The following is a 27,294-nucleotide window of genomic DNA, read 5'->3' as shown; positions in this document are numbered from 1 at the left end:
GTATTCCTCATTTGGGTCCACTACTCCAGCCCATTTACCAAGCGTTGAGAAAAGCTGCTAGTTTTGAATGGGGATCAGAATAAGAGGAGGCGCTACAAGTCCAGACTGCTGCGCAAGTTGCTTTGCCACTTGGGCCATATGATCCTGCAGATCCAATGGTGCTGGAAGAGGCAAATAGTGTTGCTATCTGGTGCCCTTGGAAGGCCCCTATAGGAGAATCAAAATGCAGACCCTTAACGTTTTGTAGCAAAACCTTAATATCCACTGCAGATAACTACTCTCCTTTTGAGAAACAGCTTTTGGCCTGTTAATGGGCCTCAGTAAAGATTGAACATTTAACCATGGGCCACCAAGTTACCATGAGACCTGAGTTGCCTATCATGAGCTGCGTAATGCACAGCAGCATTCCATCATAAAATGGAAATGGTATATAAGAAATAGGGCCCAAGCAGTTCCTGAAGACAAATTACATGAAGTGGTCCAAATGTTCATGGCTCCTAATTCTGCCGCATTACCTTTTTTTTCCAAGCCCAGAACTATAGTTTTTTGGGGAGCTGCTTACAATAAGTTGACTGAGGATGACAAAACTTGGGCCTGGTTTACAGATTGTTCTGCATGATATGCAGATACCACCAAAAAGTGGACAGCTGCAGTACTGCAGCCACTTTCCGGGATGTCCCTGAAGAACAGTGATGAAGGGAAAGCCTCCCAGTGGGCAGAACTTTGAGCAGTGCAGCTGCTGTTCATTTTTCTTTGAAGGAGAATTTGCAGGAGGTGCATTTATATTCAGACTCATGGGTTGTTGCTAATGGTCAAGGACTTGGAAGGAACATGATTGGAAGATTGTTGACAAAGAGGCCTGGGGAAGAGGTTATGTGGATAGACCTTTCAGAGTGGGCAAGGAACATGAAGATATTTGTGTCCTCTGTGAATGTGCACTGCAGCATGACTTCAGCTTTTTCAGGCTTTAATAATCATGTGGATAAGATGACCCATTCAGTGGATACAAGTCATGATCTTTCCCCCACAACTCCTGTTATTGCCCAAAGGGCTGATGAACAAAGTGGGCATGGGGTAGGGATGGAGGTTTTTTTGCATGGGCCTAACAACATGGACTTCCACTGACCAAGGCTGACCTGGCTACAGTTACTGCTGAGTGCCCACTCCACCAGCAGCAGAGACCAACACTCAGCCAATGAAATGACACCATTCCCCGAGGTGATCAGCCTGCTGCCTGGTGGCAGGTTGATAATAGTGGACCACTTCTGTCATGGAAGGGAAAGTAATTTGTTCTCACTGGAATAGACACATACTCTAGATATGGGTTTGCCTTCCCTACACGAAATGCTTGTGCCAAAACTATCACCATGGACTTACAGAATGCCTTATCCATTGTCATGGTATGGATGACAGCATTGCTTCTGATCAAGGAACCCATTTCACAGCAAATAAAGTATGGGAATAGACACATGCTCATGGAATTCCTGGTCTTATCATGTTCCCCATCATCCTGAAGCAGCTGTATTGATAGAACGGTCGAATGGTCTTTTGAAGACCCAATTATGGCACCAACTGGGTGGCAATACTTTTCAGGGCAGGAATAATGTTCTCCACGAGGCTGTGTATGCTGAATCAGCATACACTCTAATATGCTATTTCTCCTGTAGCCAGGATTCAGCGGTCCAGGAATCAAGGGGTAGAAATGGGAGTGGCACCACTCAGTATTACCCCTAGTGATTCACTAGAAAAATTTTTGCTTCTTGTCCCTGCAACCTTGAGCTCTGCCGGTCTACAAGTCTTAGTTCCAGGAGGAGTGCTTCCACCAGGAGATACAAAAATTTTCCATTGGACTGAAGCTAAGACTGCCACCTGGTCACTTTGGGCTACTTATGCCCTTGGATAACAGGCAAAGAAGGGGATTACTTTACTGACTGGGGTGATTGACTCTGACTATCAAGGGGAAATAGGACTGCAACTACACAGTGGAGGTAAATAAGGGTTTTCTTGCAATAAAGGACATTCCCCAGGGTGTATCTTAGTACTAACATGCCATATGATTAAAATCAATGAAAACTGCAACAACCCAATCCAGGCAGGTCTAAGAATGGCCCAGAAACTTCAGAATGAATCTTTTGGTCACTCCACCAGGGAAAGAACCACGGCCAGCTGAGGTACTTGCTGACGGTAAAGTGAACATGGAATGGGTGGTGGAAGAAGGTAGTAATAAAAATGAACTGTAACCACTGACCAGTTATAGAAATGTGGACTGTAATGGTATGAATATTTCTTCCTTGCTTTGTAATGAGTACACTTCTATTTGTATATAAAGCAAATATCTTTCTTTTGCTCTCTGTCTTACCCCCTTTATCATACAAATTGTATTGATCATGCCGTGGTATTTAAGTTATGGGATATCAAGTTCAAGAGTGAATATTACCCAAGGACTTGCATCCTATCCTGGAGAGATTAGGTGTGCTTCCGGTTGTATGCACAACAGTTGAGTATTGTTAGGTGAAAAAAAAATGTGGCTCTTAATTGTTTTCTATTTAGAGATTAAGTATGGGTTAAGGTGATGTGTATAGCTGCCAAGTTGACAAGGGGTGGACTGTAATGTTTAGGTTCATATGCCAACTTGGCCAGGTGGTGGTGCCCAGTTGTCTGGTCAACAAGCACTGGCCCATTTGTTGCTGTGAAGACATTTCATGGACATCATGAGCATGTTCGTTGCATCCCTGGCTGATAACATCTGCAGTTGGCTAATGGGAGTGCTTTCTGCAACGAGTGACACTTAATCTAATTACCTGAAGGCTTTGAAGGAGAGTTCAGAAGAGAGAATCTCTCTACTTCAAACAGCCAGATTCTCCAGGGAGTTCGTTGAGGACCTTCATTGGAGCTGCCAGCTCGCAGTCTAACCTACAGATTTTGGACTCTTGTGCCCCCTTGGTTCCATGAGACAGTTTTATAAGTATCATATTTATAGATACATCTTATTGGTTCTATTTCTCTAGAGGTCACTGACTACTAACACACATTGAATGCTCTTTCTACCCTTCATGGGGTGAGACCACCCTTGGAAGTCATAATGGGCATCTCTATTTCTGACCAACACTTGACACAATAAATAAAGTGGCAATAGTGTGACATGTCCTTTATAGAATCTCTCCAAAGTGCTAATATTTAACTCTTGTAATCCCATTACCATCTACAAGATAGTACAAAACAAAAGAGGAATTGAGATGACAAAACTACTATAGAAACAATTCCCTGACAGAGTCACTCTATTAGGGAGGAAGAAAATAGCAAAGGCACTTTTTTGTTCTGGGAGACAGAGTTACCAACACTGATGGAAGGATTCCCAGCGAGTCACTGCCCATTTCATCCATATCTAGAGCCCAGGGGACACAGATTGTAGGGGATATGCCAGACCTATTCTGTAACGGAAACTGCTTCTAAACACTTTCCAAAGCTTATTAGCAGAATCTATATTTAAAACAAAACAGTGAATGTTCCCAACACAGCTGTCCCTCTTATCCATCCTGGAAAGCAGATTGCCATAGCTTGAATTGGCTCCTAATAATCAGCCTGGTTTCTTTTGCTTTACCAACACTGAATCACAAAAAAAAAACTTCATTTTAGTAAATATTTCAAGTTTATCCTGTGATTTCAAGAAGTCATGCCTATTGCAAGGTAAGATTTCAGTATTTGGGGGAACAAAAACATAATCAGATATATAATGCAGATAAGTACTACCATTTAGAGGACCAGGGAGGGAGAGGCGCTATAGTCATTGAGACTCAATTTCTTTTCTTAATAGTATCTCACATTTATTGAAAATAATCAAAAGACTTTTGTCCAGGTAGTGTAAAGGGAGCTTAGGCAGAGCGCAGGGGTTCTTTTATTTTGAACAAAAGGCACACATCTGAGAGACTGCAGGGATTTCAGGACAGAACTGGAATCTTTGCAAAATCAAATGGTCCACAGGAGAAAATAAGTAACTCAATCTGACTGCCAGGCACACCTGGGCCCCAGCAGCCATCTGGTCAGGGCAGATGAAGTCTCTGGGAGGGGGGAGGGGAGGGGCCCCGCTGAACGTGAAACGCTGGCCGCTTGAGGGGTGGTGACTGTCTGAATCATTGTCCAGGGGCTATGGCCATCTCAGATACCTCCCGAGAATCCTGATGGTCAAAGGCGGCAGTCAGTCGCTGGGATGTGCCGGATGGTGATGGCCGCGCCAACGCAGGTCTCTAGGCAGTCAGATGCAGGCCCGGGGGTCTGGCAATGGGGCAGACGGCAGCGGCCGGGCAGTCGGTGGTCTGTCCGGTGTGCAACAGGAGCTCGGCTTGCAGATGGAGCACAAGACAAGAGTCCCAGTGCGCATGGGAGGGGCTGAGCTGGCAGGAGAGGGCGGTGGCTCGCTCCAGATCCAGGCCCAGCGGCAGCGGCGGCGACAGCGGGGACGTGAAGCACTATTTCTGGAACAAAGACAAGCACTACGCGGGAGGGGTCAGGAGCGCAGGGAGAGCACGGCGGCTGGCGAGGGGCGGGGGGCCGGGAGCAGGCGAGGAGGGCGAGCGCCTTCGGCGGCTCACACCAGGGCAGGGGCCCCTCCCGAGCACACCCGCCCCCAGGCCCGAGGGTCTCCCGGCCTAGAAGTCTTCCTCCACCCAGCCAAAGACCCGCTTCATCTCTGCCAGGAAGCCCCTGTAATCATTGAGGAGGGGGCTCTGCTTCTTGATGTAGGGGATCACCCACTGCAGCGCCGCCCCCGTGAGGCGGGTGATGAGGAACGTCACCTTCAGGGCGTCGTTGGAGAACATGTTCTCGTCCACGAACATGTACGAGCCGGTCTGGACGATAAACTCCGGGAGCCGGTCGGTATTGCCGTCAAACGTCTCGGGAAAGGGAATCGGGTTTCTCCACCGACGGGCCTGGGGCCGCCGGGGCCGGGCCAGCAGGAGGAACTTGATCAGCTTCGCCTGGCTGTCCATCGCGCCGTGCTCGCTCTGCTGGGCTCTGCTGGGCTCTGCTGGGCTCTGCGGGGATGCCGAGGTCAGTGCTGCAGCGTCGCCGGAAGTGCGTGTCCGCGGAGGCGAGTCCTTCGCTGGGACCCAGGAGCTGGGCGGAAAGAGGGGCGGGGCGGGGCCGGGCGCCGGCGCGCGCTCCGCCCACGGGCCAGGCTGTAGCTATTGCGCAGGCGCGATCCTGGGGCTCGCCTTGGCAGCAGGGTACCTGAGCCGGTGCAGTTTCCCAGGCTACAGCGCACCAGGGGAGGAGCCCGGGACCGCGCCCTTGTGGGGTGAGGGCCCAGCCCGCTAAGTGTGGAAATCACTGGCTAGGAGGGTTCTGGCTCACGGTTACCTACCCGGGGCACCCCCTTCTGTCCTGCCTTCACTGGCCATTTGATATTGCTTTGCGGACCCTCTGCTTCTGGACGCCACTGAGCGCGGTTTGCTAGTTGTACCCCTTAGTTATGTCTGTCAGCCTGAGAAGTATTGGCACCGGTAGCCACTGATGTCCTTGCCTTGCCACATCAACCGGAAAGCCCCAGTGCTAACAAACGTAATCCAGAGGCGCCTATTCAAAAGGCAAAGCACCATGACCAGCTCATGTAAGGATGGTTAAATGTTAAGAGAGCTCTTAGTTTTGCTATATGGAGAGGCAAAATGAAGAAAATTATAGGGTCATCCCCGTAGATGCTGAAAAGACGAAAATAAGATGCGTTGGATGCTTTCCAGTCATGATGTTTATTCATGGCCCTGTATAAGAATAAAGGAAAGGAGTAATTTAGAGCTTTACAAATTCAAAGATGGAGAGGAAATTAACAATTACAAGTTATGTCTAAATTCAGTTGTGTGGCTGAGTACAAAATAATTATAAATCCACCGGGAGCTTTCATTTATACAGAAAATATACATTTATACTATTCAGTTTTATTAAAGACCCCATTCAGAAAAGCAAAAAGAAATAGTTCCTAGGAACATACTTTAAATAATTGGAAAGGCCTCTTGAAATTTTTTAAGTGGTGAAGAGAAATGCATACTCAGTTGTGAGGTATAATTGCTCAACATCTTAAAGGTGCTAATTTTCCCTGTTTGGTTAAATGGAGAAATTGTGGATTTAGGGGCCACATCAGGAGCTGCCCAGGAGTCAAAGAAGCTGAAGAATCAGTTCCAGCAGGAGGGCTAGCTGGTATCCACACAAAAGGTCACTCAGTAAATTGGCCTCAACCTTTGTGAGCTATAAGAGTGCACAATGTCCCTGACATTTCCCTTGGAAAAGTTTGCTCGTGGAGACACATTAAGTCTGGAGTGGTGATTATTATTTCTGGATTTTGAGAGGCTGTTTTATATATATAACCTGATATTTAGAGATAACAAAACCCAACAGGTTGGGGTTAAAATAATTCAGAACATAGGGTAAGGAAGGCAGTGTCTATATTTTAGACCCACACATCCTCTTTGAGACCAATGGAAGAAAGGATTATATGGACTGGAACTTAAATTTTCTGTAGTGCATAATCTAATTCAACGTATCTGTATGACATTTGAACAATTGAAACACAGGGAGCATAGAATAAGAAAGATGTCCTTTAATCCTATATAGATCATTGTAATGCCTGGAAACATCCTAGAGTATATTAAGCAGAGAATCAAAAAGTATTGGCCGAGTTCCCTGAGGGAGGGGAGAAAGACTATGGAACTATTAAACCTTACCATCAGGAAATCCCCTGATTTGTGTCAACCTTTAGGGACACCCAAATCAATAGGCTGTGCCCTTGAGTGTGAGGTTTACTCTAGTGAAGCTTATGTAGGTAGCAAAGAAGCTTAGCCTACCTGTAGGCATGCCTAAGAGTTACTTCTGGAGGACCTCTGCTGTTGCTCGGATGTGGCCTCAGTCTCTCTAAGCCCAACTCTGCAAGTGAAATCATTGCCCTGCCCCCTACGTGGGACATGACACATCCAGGGGTGAAAGTCCTCCTGGCAACGTGGGAGATGACTCCCAGAGGTGAATCCAGAGCTGGCACAGTGATCAGCAGTTCCATCCTGACCAAAAGGGGGAAATGAAGTGTAATAAAGTATCAGTGGGAGAGAGAGTTCAAATAGAGTAGAGGGGCTACTCTGGAGGTTGCTCTTATGCAAGCTTCAGGTAGACCTTGCTACCTATCATAACGTGCCAATTCCCAACCAGGGCCATTCCAAACAATCCTAAAGAACACCTAGGGCAATACATAAGATTCCACAAAGTTTCATGCACTAGAATAACTTTCCAGAAACCTACAACCTCCACATGGGTCCTTGATCCAGATAAGTCCTGACGCCTAGCCCATCCTCTCCAGAACATCAGATAGTTGTGACAGACCCTTCCAATATCAAAAATTTAGAATTGCCATAGTCCAAACAACCCCAAAGAGAGGTATGGAATGATCAAAGGTGATGGTAGAATTATACATAGAAGATAGGACTTAACAGATGAATGTGAATGCTGAATCATTAAATTGATATATCTTTTAGTCTTCAGTATTTCAGAGCAGCTACAAGTAAAAACCTAAAATTGTGGAATTGTAACCCATGTCAATGTCTGAAATATGTTCTACAACTAATTGTGGTACTGTGCTTTGAAATTTATAGCTTTTTTGTATATATGTTATTATTCACAAAAAAGAAGCAAAAGAAGTTGTTTGTGATGACGAAAAAGTATTTTAAGCCCTCTAGCCTCCTATATTCTGGAACAGCTAGAAGGAAAAATATGAGAGGATCGTATCATAGCCCATGACAGACTCTGGGACCTGTCCTGTAACCACTTGTTGAAGAGTGCTTTGAAAACTATTGCTTTTTTATTTCTTTGCTTTGTATGTATGTTATATTATACAATGAAAAGTTAAAAAAAAAAAATGCTCATGGGCATGGCAAAGACAGAATTATTCAGCAAAGTTCAGTTGACAAAATTCAAATGCATCACAGTTGTGGTGATAAAGCTATATGCCCCGAAGCAACCTCACTCCACTCCACTGGACTTTTCCTTCTTAACTGAAGTAATCTCATCGAGAGGTCCTGCTTACAATGGGTTCATACCTACAGGAATGGATTGAATCGAAGAACATATTTTTCTGGGTTACATACAATCTCAAACCACCACAAGAATTTACATCCTTCCAAATCCATAATCAGGGGTCCTTTGGAAAGGTATACGGTCTCACCACTGCAACCATGCCTCTGCTAAATATTATTAACCTGTTTTAAATGTTGTCTCTGGTAATGTTACTCTGATGTAGTAAACTGAGTATAAAGGTATACTGTGGTAGATTGTATTCCTCTTTGCCAAATATTCTGGTTCCTAACTTTCTGTGGCCCTTGCTGGGTGGCAATCCTTGTCACATTTTTGTCCTGTTGAACTCAGATACGCCCATGTGACTTGCTTTTGCAAGGAAACATTGTAGAAATGTAGCATGTCCCCTTGGGGCAGAAGCTTTAGAGCCACCAGATAGATTGCCGTGTCTGTTCTTCTATGATGACTGGTAATGTTTCAAAGAGGTCCCTCTGTCAGCTTAGATCCTGAGGTGACGAAAATGTGGAGCAGAATCTTGGGTGATCCAAGATAGATACATTGTGTGAGCAAAAAATAAAATATTGTTATTGTTATTATGGAATCCTTTGGGATTTGGGTTGGTTTTCCCACAGCCTGTCCTGACCGGGTCAATAACAAAATTATTTTTCCCCTTCAGAGCTGACTGAATGGACATAGTGAATGGGGAAACAGGCTTTTGGCCATCACTTCTTGAAGAAAACATACCCTGAAGAATTTCAGAATAATTTTTTATTGTTGCAATTGTCGAAGATCATGTTTCTTCCTCTGCAGGTTGGTAATCTGTTAAAACGCATTGCCTCATGTTTTAGTTTGCTCAAGCTGCCAGAATGCAACATACCAGAAACGGATTGGCTTTTACAATGGGGATTTATTAAATTACAAATTACAATTCTAAGGCCATGAAAATGTCCAAATTAAGGCATCAACAGGTTGCTTTTATGATTAGCAATTACAAGTAAATCAGATATAACATTCATATACAGTTTCTTATGTTTTTATTGTGAAATATAACATATATAAAGAAAAGAAAGATAAGGCAATAATTTTCAGTGTACATTTCAACAAGTAGTTACAGAACAGATTTCAAAGTTTATTATGTGCTATCACCCCACTATTTCAGATTTTTACCTTCTAGCTGCTCAAAATCACTGCAGGCTAGAATAAATATCAATATAGTGATTCAACAGTCCTACTTATTTGTTAAATCCTATTTTCTCTGATACAGCTCCTCCTTCTCCATTGATCCTTCTCACGATCTATAGGGATATTTAGGGAATGCCCCTTCTGACTTTTTCATGTTGACAAGGGGTGTCAACACTAAAGGATAGGGGGATGTAATTAGTTAATAATCTGGGAGACGCTGGTCCCTATGCGTTTCAGGATTTTCTGGACTCGTAACCCTCTGGAAATTATACGTTCCAGGAAGAAAAACTTAGTGCATGAAATATTTGTAGAATCTCAATTTGAGCCCTAGGTGTTCTTAAGAGCTAACAGGAGTGATTTGGTTGGGAGTTAGCAAACCATGGCAATTAGCACTATTTAACTGAAGCTGGCATGATAGTAGCCTCCAGAATAGCCTCTTGACTCTATTTGATCTCTCTTAGCCACTGATGCTTTATTTTTTTACACTTCTTTCCCCGCTTTTGGTCAGGAAGGCATTGCCAATCACATGGTTCCAGGGCCTGACTCATCCATGCGAGTAATGTCCACATTGTCAGGGAGATTTTCACCCCAAATGTCATGTCCCACATAGGTGGGAGGGTGTGTTAGTTTGAAAAGATTATGCACCCTAGAAAAGTTATGTTTTAATCCTGAGCCAATCTTGTGGGAACAACCCTTCTTTTGATCTCTATTCAATAAAGTAAATTGGAATCTTTTGACTAGATTATCTCCATGGAGATGTGACCCACCCAATTATGGATATTAATCTTTGATTAGAGGGAGATGTGACTCAACCCATTCCAGGTGGGTCTTGATTAGTTTACTGGAATCCTTTAAAAGAGGAAGCATTTTGCAGAGCGTCCCAAGAGCAACGAGAACCACGAGAGCCCGTGAAGCCAGAGACCTTTGGAGGTTGTGGTAGTTAGATTCAGTTTTCAGCTTGGCCAGGTGAAGGCACCTAGTTCTATCGCTATGGACATGAGCCATTGGTATGTGAACCTCAACTGTTGCTAATTACATCTGCAGTCGGCTAGAAGGCGTGCCTGCTGCAATAAATGATGTTTGATTCAATTGGCTGTGCTTAAATGAGAGAGCTCAACATAGGCCCAGCCCAAGCAGCTCAGCACACCTCATCTCGGCACTCACAGCTCAGCCCAGGCCTTTGAAGTGGCAGAAGGAAATAACCCCAGGGAAAGTTGTTGGACCCCAGAGGCCTGCAGAGAAGGCCAACAGAGATCACCCTGTGCCTTCCCACATAAGAAAGAACCTCAGTTGCTCTGAAAAACTAACAAAATAAATCCCCTTTTATTAAAAGCCAATCCATCTCTGGTGTGTTGCCTTCTAGCAGCTAGCAAACAAAAACAGAGATGAAGAGGGAAAACAATCTTGGGGGAGCTTCATGGAACAAAACGCCTGGAGAAAAAGCTAGCAGATGTCTGCCTTGTTCACCATGTGCCTTTCCAGTTGAGAAAGAAACCCTGATGTCATCAGCCTTCGTGAACCAAGGTATCTTTCACTGGATGCCTTAGATTGGACATTTTTAGAACCTTGCTTTAATTTGGACATTTTCACAGCTTTAGAACTGTAAACTTGCAATTTATTAAATTCCCCTTTTTAAAAGCCGCTCTGTTCCTGGTATATTGCATTCCAGCTGCTAGCAAACTAGAATAGAGGGTAATGATTTTCCTTGCAGAGTTGGGCTTAGAGAGAGAGAGGCCACATTTGAACAGCAAAAGAGGTTTCCTTGAAGCAACTCTTAGGCCCTCTTATAGGTAGTCTTAGCTTCTACACTACAGAAATAAGTTTTGTAAGGGCAAAATCAAGGGTTAGGCCTATTTTCTTGGGAAACCCCAACAGTTGAGAAATCCCCAGGGTTTCCCAGGTGGGAAAGTTTAATAGTTCCATATTTTTTTTCCCTTCAGACGCTTAAGGGACTCTACCAATATTTTTTATTTATCAGCCCACCATAGTCTGGGATGTATCTGGGTGTTACTTTAAAGTATAGAATTACAAGGCCTTGTTCCGATTCTGGACCCAGGAGTTTGGGTTGTTTAAATGAGCTATCCAGCATGTACAGGTTTGTGTGTGAACGTTAAGTGAGATCCTTAAATTCATGTGTTAACTTGGCTAGATTATGATATCCATTTGTTTGGTCAAACAAGCACTGGCCTCATTGTAACTGTGATAATTACAATTGTAACCTTAAATCATTGTCAGTTGATTGCATCTATGACTGATTACATCTAAAAATAACAAAAGAGATTGCATTCAGGAATGAGAAGGCTCATGCAATCAGTTGAACACCTTAAAAGGGACAACTGATTATTTTAGCAGTCAAAAGAAGAATTTCTATTTCTACTTCAGCCAGCTTCTCCTGGAGAATTCATTAAAACCTTCATCAGAGTTTCCAACTTGTGACCTATGCTACAGAATTGAGAATTAAGCCAATTACTAGAATAAATTCCATAATATTTACATACACACACATAAACATCCTATTGTTTCTGTTTCTCTAGAGAACACTGACTTATATAAATTTGGGTACCTGGAGTGCACTTTGGCTGCAGGAGTTGGCCAGTTCATCATGGGGTACATAGAATTAAAAATATTTTTAAATTAAAAAAATTTTTGTTTCCTGTTCCTGAAACCTGAAGCTCTACTAGTATACAGGTCTTAGTTCTGAAAAGAGGAATACGCCTACCAAGAGGCACAACAATGATTCCATTGAACTGGAAGTTAAGACTGCTCCCCGGCAGTCGGCTTCCATGCCTCTGAATAAACAGGCAAAGAAGAAAAATTATTGTACTGGCTGTGGTGATTGACTGAGACTATCAAGGGGAAATAGGACTGCATTTACACAATGGAGTTAAAGAAAAGTTTTCCTGGAATACAGGAGATCCCTAAGGCATCTCTTAGTACTACCATGCCCTGTGATTAAACTCAATGGAAAACTGCAACAACTCAATCCAGGCAGTAGGTTTATTCATTCAGAAATGTAAGGCATCCAGATTGTTCCTATGCCAGATAATCCCTGAAACCCAGAGATACCAGTCTCTCCAAGAATATCAACAAGTTCCATTCCCCAACCCCATAAGATTAAGACTCCTTTCCAGCATGAAGAAGTTAAAATGGTCATTGCCATGATATCACTGAAGATTGAGGGAATGATCAGGTGAGAAGGAGGAGGTATAACTGAGTAATTAGAATTTGGCAAGTGATTATGACTACTGACTCAGTATGTAGATATTTCATTTTAGTTTCTGGTATAATAGAATAGCTAGAGGGGAATACCTGAGATTGTTGAGCTGTGGTCCATTGTTTTTGATAATGATTGTATAACAGCATAGATTTTGTTTATTCTGTTCATTTTTTATTTATTTCAGTTTATGTTTCAGAAATCTAAAACCTCCAGATTGTTCCTGTGGTAGAGAAGTCCTGAAACCCAGAGGTTCCAATTTCCCTAAGGACATCAACCAGTTGTATCTCTGTACCCTATAATGTCAACACCCTTTCTCAACGTAAATCCCTGAAGATTGAGAGAAGGATCAAATGAGAGGGAGGAGTTGTAACAAAGAAGATAGGATTTAACAAATGCGTATAACTACTGAATCAGTATATTGATTCTTTCTAGTCTCCAGTGTATCAGAGCACCTAGAAGGAAATTCCTGCAATTATGGAACTGTAATTCATACCATGCCTTGAAGTTTGTTTTATTATGACTTGTTCAAATGTACTTTGAAATCTATCATTTTTTTCTGCATACATGGTATATTTCTCAATAAAAAATGTTTTCAGTTAACAGAAGTGCAATATCATTAGTAATCAGGGAAATGCTAGTGTATTACTCAGGATTATTTAGAGAAACAGAACCAATAGGAGGTATCTGTAAATATGAGATTTATAAAAGTGTCTTACACAACTGTGGGAATGCAAGAGTCCAAAATCCATAGGACAGGCCACAAAGCTGGCAAATCCAATGAAGGTCCACAACAAACTCCACAGGAGAGGCTGGTTGGCGGGAAAAAAAAGTGCGAATGCTCTCTTCTCCCTGAAAAATCTTCAGTTGACTGGATTAAATCCAGCTGATTGGGGTGGACCACGGTGACTCAGCAGGCACAGTTCCCGCCTGCCATGCTGGAGACACGGGTTCAATTCCTGATCCCTGCCTATGCAAAAAAAATAATAAATAAAAAAAAAAAATCCAGTTGATTGGATTCTCATGTTGCAGAAGACACAGCCTTAGTTGATCATAGGTATAATCAGCCACAGTTGCAATCAACTGACTGATGATTTAAAAACCCAGCCTTCTGTTTTATTAACCAGCCACAAAGTGTTCTTGCAATAAAAGGTTAGGCCAGTGCTTGCCTGAGCAGCCAACTGGGCATCATCACCTAGCCAAGTTGAACACTGAACCCAACCATCACAGCTAGTTAAAACCACAGTGTGATACAACTACACACTCTCTAGGAGGGATAAGAAAGATGTCTCAGAACACCTAACGTTGGAGAGCACGTGGAGACTCAGATATCTTATGTAAAATGGTATAACAATTCTCATGTAAAATTGTAAAACCACTTTGGAAGAAGGTCTGTCCATTTCTTATAAAACTGAACATTCTACTCCCAAGAGGAATGAAATTATATATTTGCAAAACACTAGTCCTCTCTAGAATACACATACGAGCTTTAATTATAACAACCCAAATGGAAATAGCCTAGGTCTCCACCATAAAGTGAATAGATAAACATATGATGTCGCATTTATTCAAAGTAATATAACTGAGCAATGAAAAAAATGAATTATTATTACATGCAAAAGCATGGATGCATCGCAAATATATTAAGCCCAGCTTAATTATGTAGCAGATAATCTAACTTAACCTATCTGTATAACTCATTTGAACACTTGAAACACAGGAAGCCCAGAATAAAAAAGAGGTCGTTTAATCCAGTATAGAGTAATGTAATGCCTGGATACATCCTACAATATATTAAGCATATAAACAAAACGTATTGGCAAAGTCCCTCGAGGAATGGGAGAAAAAATATGGAAGTATTAAACTTTACCATCAGGAAATCCCTGATACTGTGTCAAACTATAGGGCCACTCAAATCAATAGGCCATGCCCTTGATCTTGAGGCTTACTCTTGTGAAGCTTATACATGTAGTAGAGAGGCTTAGCCTACCTAACGGTATGCCTAAGAGTTACTTCTGGAGGACCTCTGTTGTTGCTCAGATGTGGCCTCAGTCTCTCTAAGTCCAACTCTGCAAGTGAAATCATTGCCCTCCCCCCTACACAGGACATGATATCCAGGGGTGAAAGTCTCCTTGGCAACATGGGGAAAACGACTCTCAGGGATTAATGCAGGCCTGGCACCATGGGATCAACAATTACATCCTGACGAAATAGGGGAAAAGAAGTGTAATTAATAAAGTATCAGTGGCAGAGATTTCAAACAGAGTTGAGAGTCTACTCTGTATGTTGCTCTTATACAAGCTTCAGTTCGACCTTGCTATCTATCATAAACTGCCAGCCACCAACCAGGACCATTCCAGCCAATCCTAAATAACACCTAGGGCAATATATAAGATTCCAGAAGGGTTCCAGGCACTAGAGTAACTTTCTAGAAACCTACAACCTCCAGATAGGTCCTTGGTCCAGATAAGTCCTGAAACCTAGCCCAGCCTCTCCAGAACATCAGATAGTTCCATCTCTCTACCCCATATTAATGACAGACCCTTCCAATATCAAAAATTTAGAATGGCCATAGCCGGAAAAAAAACCCTTTTTGAGAGGGATGGAAAGATCAAAGGTGATGTTGGAGTTATACAGAGAATGTAGGATTTAACAAATGAATATGATGACTGAATCATTAAATTGATATCTCTTTTAGTCTCCAGTATCTTAGAGCAGCTAGAAGTAAAAACCTAAAATGGTGAAATCATAACCCATGCCAAATTCTGAAATATGTTCTACAACTAATTGTGATGCTGTGCTTTGAAATTTATTCCTTTTTTGTATATATGTTATTTTCCACAGAAAAAGAAAGAACAAAAGTCAGTTGTGGTGATAAAAAAATATTTAAGCCTTCTAGCCTCCTATATTCTGGAGCAGCTAGAAGGAGAAATCTGAGAGGATCGTAAGGTAGCCCATGACAAACTCTGTGATCTGTCCTGTAACTACCTGTTGAAGAGTGCTTTGAAAACTATTGCTTTTTTATTTCTTTGCTTTGTATATATACTATAGAATAAAAAAGTTAAAAAAAAACCATGGCAAAATTGTTTTCTAGAACATAAAATCCATGTTGGCAGCTTGCTGGGTTCCTGTTTTTTCAAAACTAAGAATGGAAGACAACAGTGGCTTCATTTAATGTCTATTGCCAAAACAACTATGATAACTGTCACCACAGGGAACTGTTCTAGCACTTGTAATTGGGCACAGACACATGTTGATGTTATGTTGTTTGACGTGGTAATTGCTGTGGTTAGCTCAATTTGGGAAATTGTTAGACTGAGAGCTGATAGTGGTGATTCCCGATAAAAACAGCATTCTCACCAAACTTATTATTTATTCAAACAAAAGTTCTCACATGGTCATTACTGAACCATCATATTTATGCAGAAACATAAAAGCAAGGAAAAACAGTTATTTTCATAAGTAAACACGTCCAACTGTTCAGAAGGAATGACATTTTTAACATTATATGTCAATATGCTAGTCTTTGTGGTACAGCATAAATATGTGTGCCATCATGTATGTGACACCTTAGAGACTCAGCTTGTTTCTTTTCCAATGTCTCCTCTTAGCATAATACCTGTTTGTATTGGCAGTTTTCCTTCAAATCCATTTGGGAATGGGATGAATCTGTTTTGGTTTTTTGGCCAGGAATTGCTTGAAATTTAAAAGTCTTGTGGGAATGTGAGGCTGGGAGCCAAACACACAAACCTTAACAACAAAGGAAGGAACCGTTCACCCACCTTATTTTGAAATAAAAATATGAAAATATCAACTTAAAAAAATGGGCCAAGGATTTGAATGGACATTTCTCCAAAGAAGATACTCAGAATGGCTGATAAGTATAGGAAAACATGCTGAACATTAGCCATTGTAAAACTGGAAATCAAAACTGCAATGAGATACCAGTTCACACCCACTAGGATGACTATTATTAAAAAGACAGAAAATAATAAATGTTGGTAAGGATGTGGAAACATAGGAAACTTCATTCATTGTTGGTGGCAATGGAAAATGGTGAAGCTATTGTGGAAAACAGTTTGGCAGCTCCTCAGAGAGTTACACAGAATTACAATATGGCCCAGCAGCTCCACTCCTAGGGACACATCTGCGGTAGGTTGGGGCTGTATGTATCCCAGGAAATCATGTCCTTAAACGTAATCCATTCCTGTAGGTGTGAGCCCAGTGTAAGCAGGACCTTTCGATGAGTTACTTCAATTCAGGTGGGGCCCACGATGGGTCTTAATCCTATTACTAGTGTCCTTTATAAGCAGAATGAAGTTCAGACAGAGAAAGAGAAAGCCGGAGAGGGAGAGCTAGAGGGTGAAAATCAGTGGAACCCAGAAGAGAAGGAAAAGGCCACCCGTGGCCTGTTTTGGTTTGCTAAAGCTGCTGGAATGCAATATACCAGAAATGGAAAGCCTTTTAAAAAGGGAATTTAATAAATTGCAGGTTTATAGTCCTAAGCCCATAGAAATGTCCAAACTTGGGCATTATTGACAGTTACCAAAAGGTGGAAGCAACCCGAGTGTCCATTAGTAGATGAATGGATAAACAAAATGCGGTATATCTACACAATTGAATATTATTCAGCCATAAAAAGTAGTGAAGTGCCGGTACATGCTACAGTGTGGATGATTATTGAAGACATTATGTTGTGTAAATCAGGCCAGATGCAAAAGGACAAATATTGTGTGAGTTATTTTGTAGGAAATAATTAGAATAAGCATATCATGGAGACCGAAAGCAGAGTAGTGCTTGCCAGGGACAGGGGGAGGAAGAAATGGGGACGTGCTTCTAAATGAGTATGAGTTTTGGTTGGGCATCATGAAAATAGTCTGGAAATAGATTGTGATGTAAATTAAACAGTATTGTCAAAGTACTTAATGTCAAGGAATTTCCCACTTGAAATGGTGAAATGATTACTATGTTGTGCATATTTTACCACAATTAAAAATAAATGAAGTAGGATAATTCTCCAAGATAGACCATGTTTTGGGGCACAGAACAAGCCTCAATAAGTTAAGAAAATTGAAATGATACAATGCACATTCTCTGACCACAACAGAATGAAGCTAGAAATCAATAACAGAGGGAGAAAGAGAAAATTCACAAATATGTGGAAATTAAACAATATACACTTAAACAACAAATGGGTTAAGGAGGAAACCAGAACTAAAATCAGGAAATATCGTGAGTAAAATGAAAATACACCATACGCATACCAAAACTTATGGGATGCAGTGAAGGCAGTACTGAGAGGGAAATTTATCACTCTAAAGCTTATATTTAGAAAGAAGAAAGACTTCAATCAGAGCTGTAACCTCAACACTGGGGTCACGGCACATCTTCTCCATTCCATGTCCTAATGAGTTCACCCAAGTTTTCCTCGAAACTTTACTGTACCTATGGGAACTCCAGCCTTCCTTGCATCTCATATGGACTCTCACAACCTTCTCACTAAATGGCCTCCATTTTCCCTCTGTCTCTCTTCCAAACTTTTCTGTACAATGACACCAAATAATAGACATGAAGTGCAAATTGGATCTTCTTACTCAAGGCCTTAACGGTTCTCTGAGTTAATAGCATCCAACCCAAGATTCTTTGCTCTTGGCTGCTTTTCTTACCTTGACTTTTCCCACAGACGTTATTCCTTCTCTTTTCTGAAATGCCAGATTGTACATTCCTACTCAAGAAGGCCATGTTGTTTCATACTCCTGTTTCCATGTACCTGTTCATCCCTGATCCTCTGAGGCAATTCCCCTTGGATCTTGTTTATCCCATCAGTTCACATGCAATTCAGATGTCAACCACTTTGCCAAAATTCCAAGTGCAGATCTTGGGTCCTCTGAACCATAGCCAGCCCAGTGCTGTCTAATTCGAGAACCTACATCATTCTTCTGCATTCAAGTTCTGATGTCTTCCCATATGCACATTTTTACAAAAGAAGAGCTGACATTTATGTGTAGGAGTTGGAGGCAAAAAGTATGGGAAGGCTTCCCAGAGGAAGATGCAATTGAGCTGGACCAGGAAAATTGGGGGAGCAAGATTTCCAAAATCGGAGATGACAGGAAACTAGAGCCAATGGCATGTGCTAAGGCCTGGAAAAGTAGAGCTGGATGTTATGGGATGAGCATGACATTCACACTTTGTAAAAGAGATAATAGGTACAAAAATGAATTGCTTAGCAAGGGCCTTGACATCTAGGCGGAGTTTCCACTTGAAGACTTGGCCAGAATGGAGCATGTTGCTGTCCATCACTTCAGGCCCACCAATCAGCAGCATGGAAGGCAGGGGGTGGGGCACAGACTGACAGTAAACGCCGTTCAGCACCACGTGACCAGCCATACCGCTTATTGGCTGGGTGGAGTGTGGTGGGGGTGGGAAAGTGCCACACAGGATTGTGGGAATATGGCTGCTCCTCTCTCCTGAAGTCACAAAAATGTAAGTTTACTATAATTTATTTTCTAACACTGATACATTGTTGGCTGTTTGTAGTGTGATTTTTGTAGAATCTGTTATGCGATGTGTAAAAATGTACTTTAACAGACATATCGGAAGGGTTTTTGGGTGTGTGACGTGGACGGTCATTTGGCCGCGTTTGGGGGCACGGTCGTGCTTTAGTACACACAGTGATGGCTCTCTAATGCCATTTTATTAGTTTAAATGTTATTGGTGTCCATTTCTTCGTGTTCTTAGCATTTGCATTTTCAGTTTAAACAGGAGGAAAAGGATGGCGCGGTTGCCTGACCGGCTGTCAGTTCAGGATAGCTCAGTGTCTGTTGGGCGCTATGAACCTGATTTTGCCTTTTCTTTTACTATGTCTTTGGTTGAATCTTGTTCTATATATTTTCCGAGAGTTCTGTTATCAGTGACTGGATTACGTCTGTGATTTTAGACGAGTAAAGAAGGAAATTAACATGGTGAGGGAGGGTACATGGGATTAGGACAGATAATGGCCATTAGCTGCCTTTCAGTGCACTAGTTGTTTCATTTCACAATATGACTGTATGTTTAATATCATTTGTTTGTGGAAATTTCTTAATCTGTCTTCATATGTTGTCTGAAGAAAATATTTCTGGCTGCATTCTACCGGTTCTTCACTGACCACCCTGAATAGTTTTCAGTGATCTTTGACTGCCGTTTTGCATTTTTGTGTAATATACATACATAGTTCATATCATTGTTTTAAAAAATGTGGTGCTTTTCTTGTGTTTTCGTGGAAATGTTTGGTGTTATTTGTAATTTACTAAGAAGGAAGATAGCAGTCTGGTTGGTCAAAAGCCTTTAAGACTTTGAAAGGAATCAACCCTCAGGGAATCTATTTCATGCTTTAATTTCCTATGTGACTGCGTGGGTTTTTTCCCATGGCATTGCACTCGTTTGCATGTATTTAACTTTGATATTGGTCGTATTTCATAAATATTCTTTTAAAATGAAAGTCTTTGGGGAGTATCCATTTGGAAATGAATCGTCTAAGCTGAGCACTTGACATTTTACAAATACAGCGGATGCCTTAGTAGGTCTTACAGCTTTGATTAGACACACCTTGGCATTAAATAGCAAAAAACAACTGTGCATTTATCTTCATTGCCAAAGTTTCTTTTCAGGTTTTTGTATGATTTCAGTTTTCAGAGCGGCAAATTAACGTCTGATGGAGAGGTTTATATTTCATAATATGATGGTTCTCATTGCATATTTTGACATAATTTGTTTCAATTCTAATCTTGTCCCTTTATATTTTCTTCAAAAATAAATGTTTCATGGTACTCTCAATTTACAAATACAGCCGTAGTCCTCTGAATACTTGATGTTTTACGACAGTGAGGTCTTAAAACGTCTGAAATCGGCTGCTATAAAGATAGTTTGGCATTTAATTTTACAAAGAATTGTGTGTTTGGTTTTATTCCCTTTAATGTGGTCCTGGTTCATATCATGAGCTTTGTGATAAAGTTTGGCATATCTCAAATTCACAATGTGTTCTAATTGCCATTATGTTTCTTGACTTACGGAGGTTACTGGCCTCATGCTGCCAGTGGACCTCACCTTTCATTTTATTTTACTATTAATTGCATTTTATTAACATCTAACTTGTAAGTTTGGTGTTTGTGCGTCTTATTTAATAGTTCTATTGAAAATGAAGAACGTTTTATGGAATTTTTCAGGGTAAAAAAACAGGGCCTGCGGCAGGCCACGCTGGCTCAGCAGGCAGAGTTCTCGCCTGCCATGCCGGAGACCCAGGTTCGATTCCTGGTGTCTGCACATGCAAAAAAAAAAACACAAAACAAAAATCCACAGCCTGTTAGACTGGCCCTGGAAACTAACCCGGGCCTTCCGGCATGGGAAGCGAGAACTCCGCCAACGAGCCACCGTTGCCCACCCGGCTCTGATGTTTTACGACAGTAAGAACCCGGAAGTACGGTTCTTGGGCCTTAATCCTCTGAATCCTTGATGTTTTACGACAGTTCAGTCTTAAAACATCTGAAATCAGCTGCTATTAAAGGTAGTTTGGCATTTAATTTTACAACGGAATTGCGTGCTTGGTTTTATTCCGTTTAATGTGGGCCTTGGTTCCTATCATAAGCTTTGTGATAGTTTGGTGTTATCTCAAATTCACAGTGTGTTCTAATTGCCATTATGCTTCTTGATTTACGGCGGTTCCTGGCCTCGTGCTGCCAGCAAGCCTAACCTTTCATTTTATTTTACTATTAAATTGCATTTTATTAACATCTATCTTGTCAGTTTTGTGTTTGTGCGTCGTCGTATTTCATAGTTCTATTGAAAATAACGTTTTAAGGTATTTTTCAGGGTAAAGAAACACGGCCTGGGGCGGGCCACCGTGGCTCAGTAGGCAGAGTTGCTGCCTGCCATGCCGGAGACCCGGGTTCGATTCTCGGTGTCTGCCCATGTAATCAAATAAACAAACAAAAAAGACAGCCTGTTAGACTGGCCCTGGAAACGAACCCGGGTCTTCCGGCATCGGAGGTGAGAACTCCGCCAATGAGCCACTGTTGCCCAACTGGCCCTGTGCTTTTAGGACAGTAAAAACCTGGAAGTACGGTTCCTGGGCCACCACAGAACGACTGTGTGAATTTCATTTCCTGCGGCAGTTGCCAGAATATCACATCATTCAATTGAATTCTGTCCTTAGTTTTTTTTCAAAACTTTCCCTTGAAATTCATGAGGCACTTTCACTTTCCAAACGTGGGAATTAATGGGTCGGATTGAATGCTTCTGTTCTCTGGGTCGAATGGCCCTTGCAGGTCGTGTTGCCTAGTGTTCGAATTCAATTTATAACGGTAATTGTTTATTAAATGCAGCATTAGATCTTTAAGATTTCAACCCGATCCTCCTTCCCAGCTATTCTTCTATGGAAAAACTGATTTTTTGTTGTTTCTGTTTGCAAACAAGTAGAAGAAATAAGAGTGATTCAAGGCCTGGCTGGTTTGACAGCGAAAGTGGCACGAATATGCTCTCCCAACCCCCTCCCATCCTGGAGGAGGCTAGTGTGACCACGAATTCTGACTGTGCCTCAGGGCTTCAAGTGAAAGTATTGGCATGAAGTGGGCAGGGCCCGCCTATTTATAAGCGTGCCTTCATTGTGTAATGCCTAATTGGTATTCAACGGCAGAATTCGAATGAATTTCTTGTTATCTCCCACAGACACCTCATCACCGTAGTCACTGAGAGTAAAGCGTTGCTTGCTTTGGAGTAATATCCAAACTCTTCCCTTTTATGATGGAAACAATTGAGTTTACTTATCAGCCTTTTTTCTGGTTCATTCTTGGTATGGATGTTTTGTCTATTATCTCATGTGGAGATGATTTGATGACTCCTTTATTGGTGGGCCCCTGATTTCTCTAAATGTAATCCGCTTGGATTACATTTAGAAATCAGAAAGACGGTTTGCTGGTGTCTGGGTTTTCTGCTCTATCTACCCTGGGTACAGACAGGAATAGAGATTTCAGAAATTGAGACTCTAGCCTCACAAATCCTGACTTTCCAGGCACAGCCTGGACAACATGTAAGTGTGGAAAGAAGGTACTTTTATTATATGCCTGTTACCTAAGGAATCCTATGTAAATAGTTGCAATTAAAGGTAAATTCCCCAAAGGGGTGGAAGAAATTGGGTAAATTAAAATCCTCGTGGTCAGTGGGGGGCAGGGGTAAGGGGTATGGGATGTATGAGTTTTCTCTTTTCTTTTTCTTTCTTTTTCTGGAGTGATGCAGATGTTCTAAAAGTGATCATGGTGGTGAATACAAAACTATGTGATATTGTGAACCATCGATCATACACCATGTATGGAATGTATGTGTGTAAAGATTTGTCAATAGAAATTTGTTTTTAACGTAAATCCCCCAAATCTACATCCTATTAGCAACTACCAAATCTTTTCCATTGTTTTCTCCTCAAAGACCTATGTTCAATGTCAGATGTTAGCATCATTATTTAAGATATGAATTCTGGGCGGGCAACGGTGGCTCAGTGGCAGAGTTCTTGCCTGCCATGCTGGAGACCCAGGTTCAATTCTTGGTGCCTGCCCATGCAAAAAAAAAGTTATGAATTCTTCACAAAATTGTTCTGAATGATATTAACTTGTTTTTGGTGTAAAGTGTTTGTCAAGTTATTATGTTACTGATGTTTGATAATAATATACCAAAAATGCCCTTGTATAATGTCATAATGTGCATTTCATAGTATAATAGTGTCAGTATTTGATAACATATTAAGAAGACGAAACCCATTGCAGAGGATTTCTACCCATGGTTTTGCATGTGTCAGTTGCCTTATGAGTGAAGAGAAAAAAGCAAGCTTCTTTGAAACTATTCTTCTAGCAAAGAAATGTCATTGCCTCTCTGTAATAATTAATAATTGCCCTATGAAACTCAATTAAAGCACTATGAGCTATGTTTCGTTTTGAAGGGTTGTCTGGCTCTGAAGAGCAGTCATACCTGACCTTGTGGTTTGGTTTGTGCAGTCCCTGTCCCACATTACATTTCACTCTTTTGGCCTACCTCATACAAGTTGCATGACTAAGTAACCTGGGCCAACCAATTATTTTCAGAAGTTCCTCTGGTTATGGGAAAGAGGAAATTTGCCCCAGCAACCCACGTTATGAGTTTCCAAGTGTTGTAATTTTCCTGCAGTGTTTCTAGGCTTTGGACCCACTGACAAGCCTCCTTGCAGGTTTGTACAATCACCATCTTCTCCCTGAGGACCTGTGATGGAAAAAGTCTACTCCTGTCTGTCTCTGGGCCTGTAACATGGAAAGAGTAGAACTGGAACCAACTGTCAAGGCCAGAAAGTCGAGTAAGTGCAATGCTATGCAGTGTGAGGTGACAAATGATGGGGGGAGGGCAGCATCTGTCTCTGTCAGGTAACCATATTTCAAAGAATGTCGCTATCTCTTCATTGAGTGTCTAGAGATAGTAATTACACAGGGTCACTATCCGGCCACTGCTAACTAACTCCGTGGTAGAGACCATGTTTCTACCACTTATTTTTAATTAGATAGTGACATCCTTTGAGTGCATATGTGTGTTCCTCAGTACATTTTGGGTGCCAGTGTTAAAGAAACATTAGTATTCTTGGGATGTTCTGATCTCAGAGAAACCTGATACTCACATTTTAAAATCAAAGTTTTGATCCACCTTTTTTATCCTTTTTGCAAAGCCTTTGCAGTGGCAGACAACAGCAGGAAAGACTGGATGCGATTGTCAAAAAATAATAATAAAATCGGGAGTCCAGGGATTATGGAAGTACGGCTCAGGTGCTTTTGTCTCAGGTATGAGAATGTGGATCTCAAGGTAATTTTAATACCAAGTCTGTCTATGAGAGGGGGGAAGATAGGCTCTGAGGATCAAGTGAGTGGCATGGTTGGTAGTCTGCCAGTCTGTTCTACAGGAGTGAGGAGGACATTTATTTGAGGGGGGGTCATGGAGGTATAGGTCAACAATTAATGTAATATATAAGTCAGTATTCCTCCAAACCTGTACTTGGCCATGCATCGTTGGTATTTTCCCTGGTTTGCTCACTCTCACCTTTGAGCCTCAGTTTCTTCATTTGCAAAATGTAAATCGTACCTTGCTGTAGGCAGGTTGTGAGAATCAAGTGTGGTAATCTTTTTAAAGGACCCAGGATGCACTAGGTACTTAAGCAATGAGTGCACCACTTCATGAATTCACATACAGGAGGAGAGCATTATGGTGCTTGGTTTACCTCCTCTCCTTCCCCATTCCCCTAACCCCCAGCTGTTTTGACCTAGGCATAATTAAGTTAACATGTTTGTTTCCTTTTCCAGGACCAGCAAATTTCCTCAGAGGTTACTCGGGAATCCCTTTGGAAACGACACCACTGTATTCTTCCTGTAAAGCTACAGGTAGCAGAGGAACCCGAACTTTGCTGAGCTCTGTGCTGACATCTGTCGGTGCCAACTATGACACTTTACATCAAGGGTGAAGAGGTTCAGCACCTATCATGACTTGCTAGGTTTTCTCACACTCTGCTCGCTGGAGGGTGCCTGTTAACTGGCTGTGTGACAGGGGTCTCTGTGTTTTCCTCGCCTGTATAGAGTCATTTATTGGGAGGTGATTTAATCATTGCAATTCAGGTGAAAACATTTGGCAATTTGAGAGAGACAGGGTAATATGAAATGTTCTTAGATGGTTTCAAAGAGACTTCTAACCTTCTGTCTCAATAGATACCCCCAGTTCCTCTACTTTTCTATTAGCATGGGTTTTACTGACAAGGCGGCATCACAGAGTATGAAGTTCAATTCTTTTTTACTAGGAACCAGAGAGTCTGTGTAAGCTCTGTGTAGCTTGAAGTGAACGTTTCAAGTCTAGGTTTAATCCTCTAGGTGGTTAAATCACTTTAAAATGCTCTAAGGTGGGGTCCATTGTTATATCCCAACCCAGTGAAAAACTGAGGCCTGAGGTTTTTACAAAAGGCTTTCCTCAGACACACTTAGTAGGACTATGCCAGTGATGTTCCTTCACGAAAGGTGGCCTACTTGTTACTCCAAAACAGCTGTAAAACTTAACTATAACTGAGGCCCATCCTTCTCAAGCCACGCTATCTTGTTGTGCCCTCTATGCGTCCCAATCATTTTAGGCCTCTTCACGTGTCAAAACCAGAAGTGAGTGGTTTGGTTTAATGGAAAATTCCACTGAGTATTGGTATAGGAGAGAGGATTCAAAAATGGTTACTGTTTCATTGGGGTAATTTCAACAGTTGAGGGCCTCGGGGAAAGAAAAGGTGACCCTCTTGAAAATTAAAGGTACGGCCTTGTCCTTGGAACTTTCTGAGGGTTCCTTTCCTATGCCAGACTTGACAGGTAGGCACCACTATCATATAATCAGTGAACGTCTACTCAGATGGGAATGGTAATGTACTGCAAGTTCTTGATAGAACGTATTCCATGTCAAGCTTAGCTATCTTATCACTTTCAAAGTGAGCTGGGGCCTTTGGGAGATACTTACAAAAAATGAAATGCTGTTGCATAAGTATACTTCCAGCAGCCTCCAACAGACTCAGCCTGTCATTAGTAGAATCACAGAGCTGAGATATCTTGCATAATATCAACGAAGTGAGGGCACACTGATACTGGTAATATCAGGAACATGGGATATATTGAGTCCCGAGGAATGAATAGGCAGTGGTCCTTGGTAGGTCTCCTGTGATCTGATACAAATAGGCTGCACATGATGATGTGCACATGACATTACAGTGAGATATTATTTACCACTTGGTGGCCGATCCTGTTTGGGATGGCAGTTTCACTACTAGTCAACCAGTCTCTAAGATCAAATACTGCCGCTGGCTTTGGCTGCCACTTAGCATATTTGCGTTTGGCAAATCAAAGTGTGTGTTTTGCAAACATTTCTGTAAGAATTTCTTGCGCTCTTCTGCTGCTCATTCTCTGCCAGTGGTGGTGGCGGTGGGGACACAAAAGTTGCCTGGGTAGTTCTGGAATCAATAACCTGACATTGATTCCTTTTGCAACCTCATGGCCATCTGCACATGTAACCGGGATCCGGGAACCTATCAGGACAAATGTCCACATAGAATGACTAAGACCTATATCTCAAACCAGAGAGGTCAAAGTCTGCCCCTGATTTGGAGAATCCATATTGGAGTTTGGGAAAGCAAAGTGAGTGATTTGCAAATATGTCTCTCAGAATTTCTGCACTGCTCTGCTGCTCTTCCTCTGCCAGTAGGTGGGAACACCAAAGTGACCTGTTGTAAGTCTGAAATCAATGACTTGAGTTTGATTCCTCATGACCCTCTGCAGATGATACCGGGATGCAGGAAGCTATCACGGCAAGTGTCCACATAGAATGCCTGAGACCTCTTGTATCTCAGAGTGTAAGAATTCCAATTCTTTCCCTGGCCTTGGCTGCTACTTTCCATATTTGTGTTCAGGAAACAAAAGTTAGGGTTTTGCAAACATTGCTCTAAGAATTTCTTGCACTCTTCTGCTGCTCATTCTGTACCAGTGGTGGTGATGGGGGGGAACACAGAATTGACCCGAGTAACTCTCTAATGTAAAACTTGAGTTGGAATCTTTTTTGAATTTGGATTGTCATTTAGAGATGATAGTGGGATCCAGGAACGTATCAGAATATGTGTCCACATAGAATGATTAATAACTCCTTGATCTCAATGCCCAAGAAATCAATATCTTTCCCTGTCTTTGGCTGCCACTTTCCATATTTGTGTTTGGGAAACCAAAGTGAGGGTTTTGCAAACATTTCTCTAAGAATTTCTTGCACTCCTCTGCTGCTCTTCCTCTGTCAGTAGGTGGGAACAC

The 27,294-nt window shown here is 41.9% G+C and overlaps 1 protein-coding gene and 1 long non-coding RNA gene across 5 annotated transcripts in view; both read left to right on the top strand.

The window, feature by feature from the left end:
- The window catches only part of LOC143671749 (integrator complex subunit 6-like), a 42,532-nt gene extending 38,142 nt beyond the window's left edge, over positions 1-4,390 (top strand). The window contains exon 4 of the mRNA XM_077146937.1: positions 4,160-4,390. Within this exon, the coding sequence (XP_077003052.1) occupies positions 4,160-4,390 (231 nt within the window). The remainder of the gene's footprint in view (positions 1-4,159) is intronic.
- Positions 4,391-17,495: 13,105 nt separating this feature from the next.
- Positions 17,496-26,915, top strand: LOC143671243 (uncharacterized). Of its 4 annotated transcripts, none has more exons than XR_013169517.1 (4): positions 17,496-18,925; positions 23,630-23,792; positions 24,156-24,289; positions 24,784-26,915. It is a non-coding gene; the product is annotated as an uncharacterized LOC143671243 (long non-coding RNA). The 4 variants fall into 4 exon arrangements; XR_013169518.1 differs by having other exon boundaries at positions 17,497-18,925; positions 23,670-23,792; XR_013169520.1 differs by having other exon boundaries at positions 17,516-18,925; positions 23,639-23,792; positions 24,156-24,267.
- The last annotated feature ends 379 nt before the right edge of the window (positions 26,916-27,294 follow it).

Source organism: Tamandua tetradactyla, chromosome X (assembly GCF_023851605.1).
Source record: "Tamandua tetradactyla isolate mTamTet1 chromosome X, mTamTet1.pri, whole genome shotgun sequence".
In the NCBI taxonomy this organism is placed as follows: Eukaryota; Metazoa; Chordata; class Mammalia; order Pilosa; family Myrmecophagidae; genus Tamandua; species Tamandua tetradactyla.
Note: the sequence above shows the minus strand (reverse complement) of the source record. Positions and strands in the feature narration are given on the sequence as shown.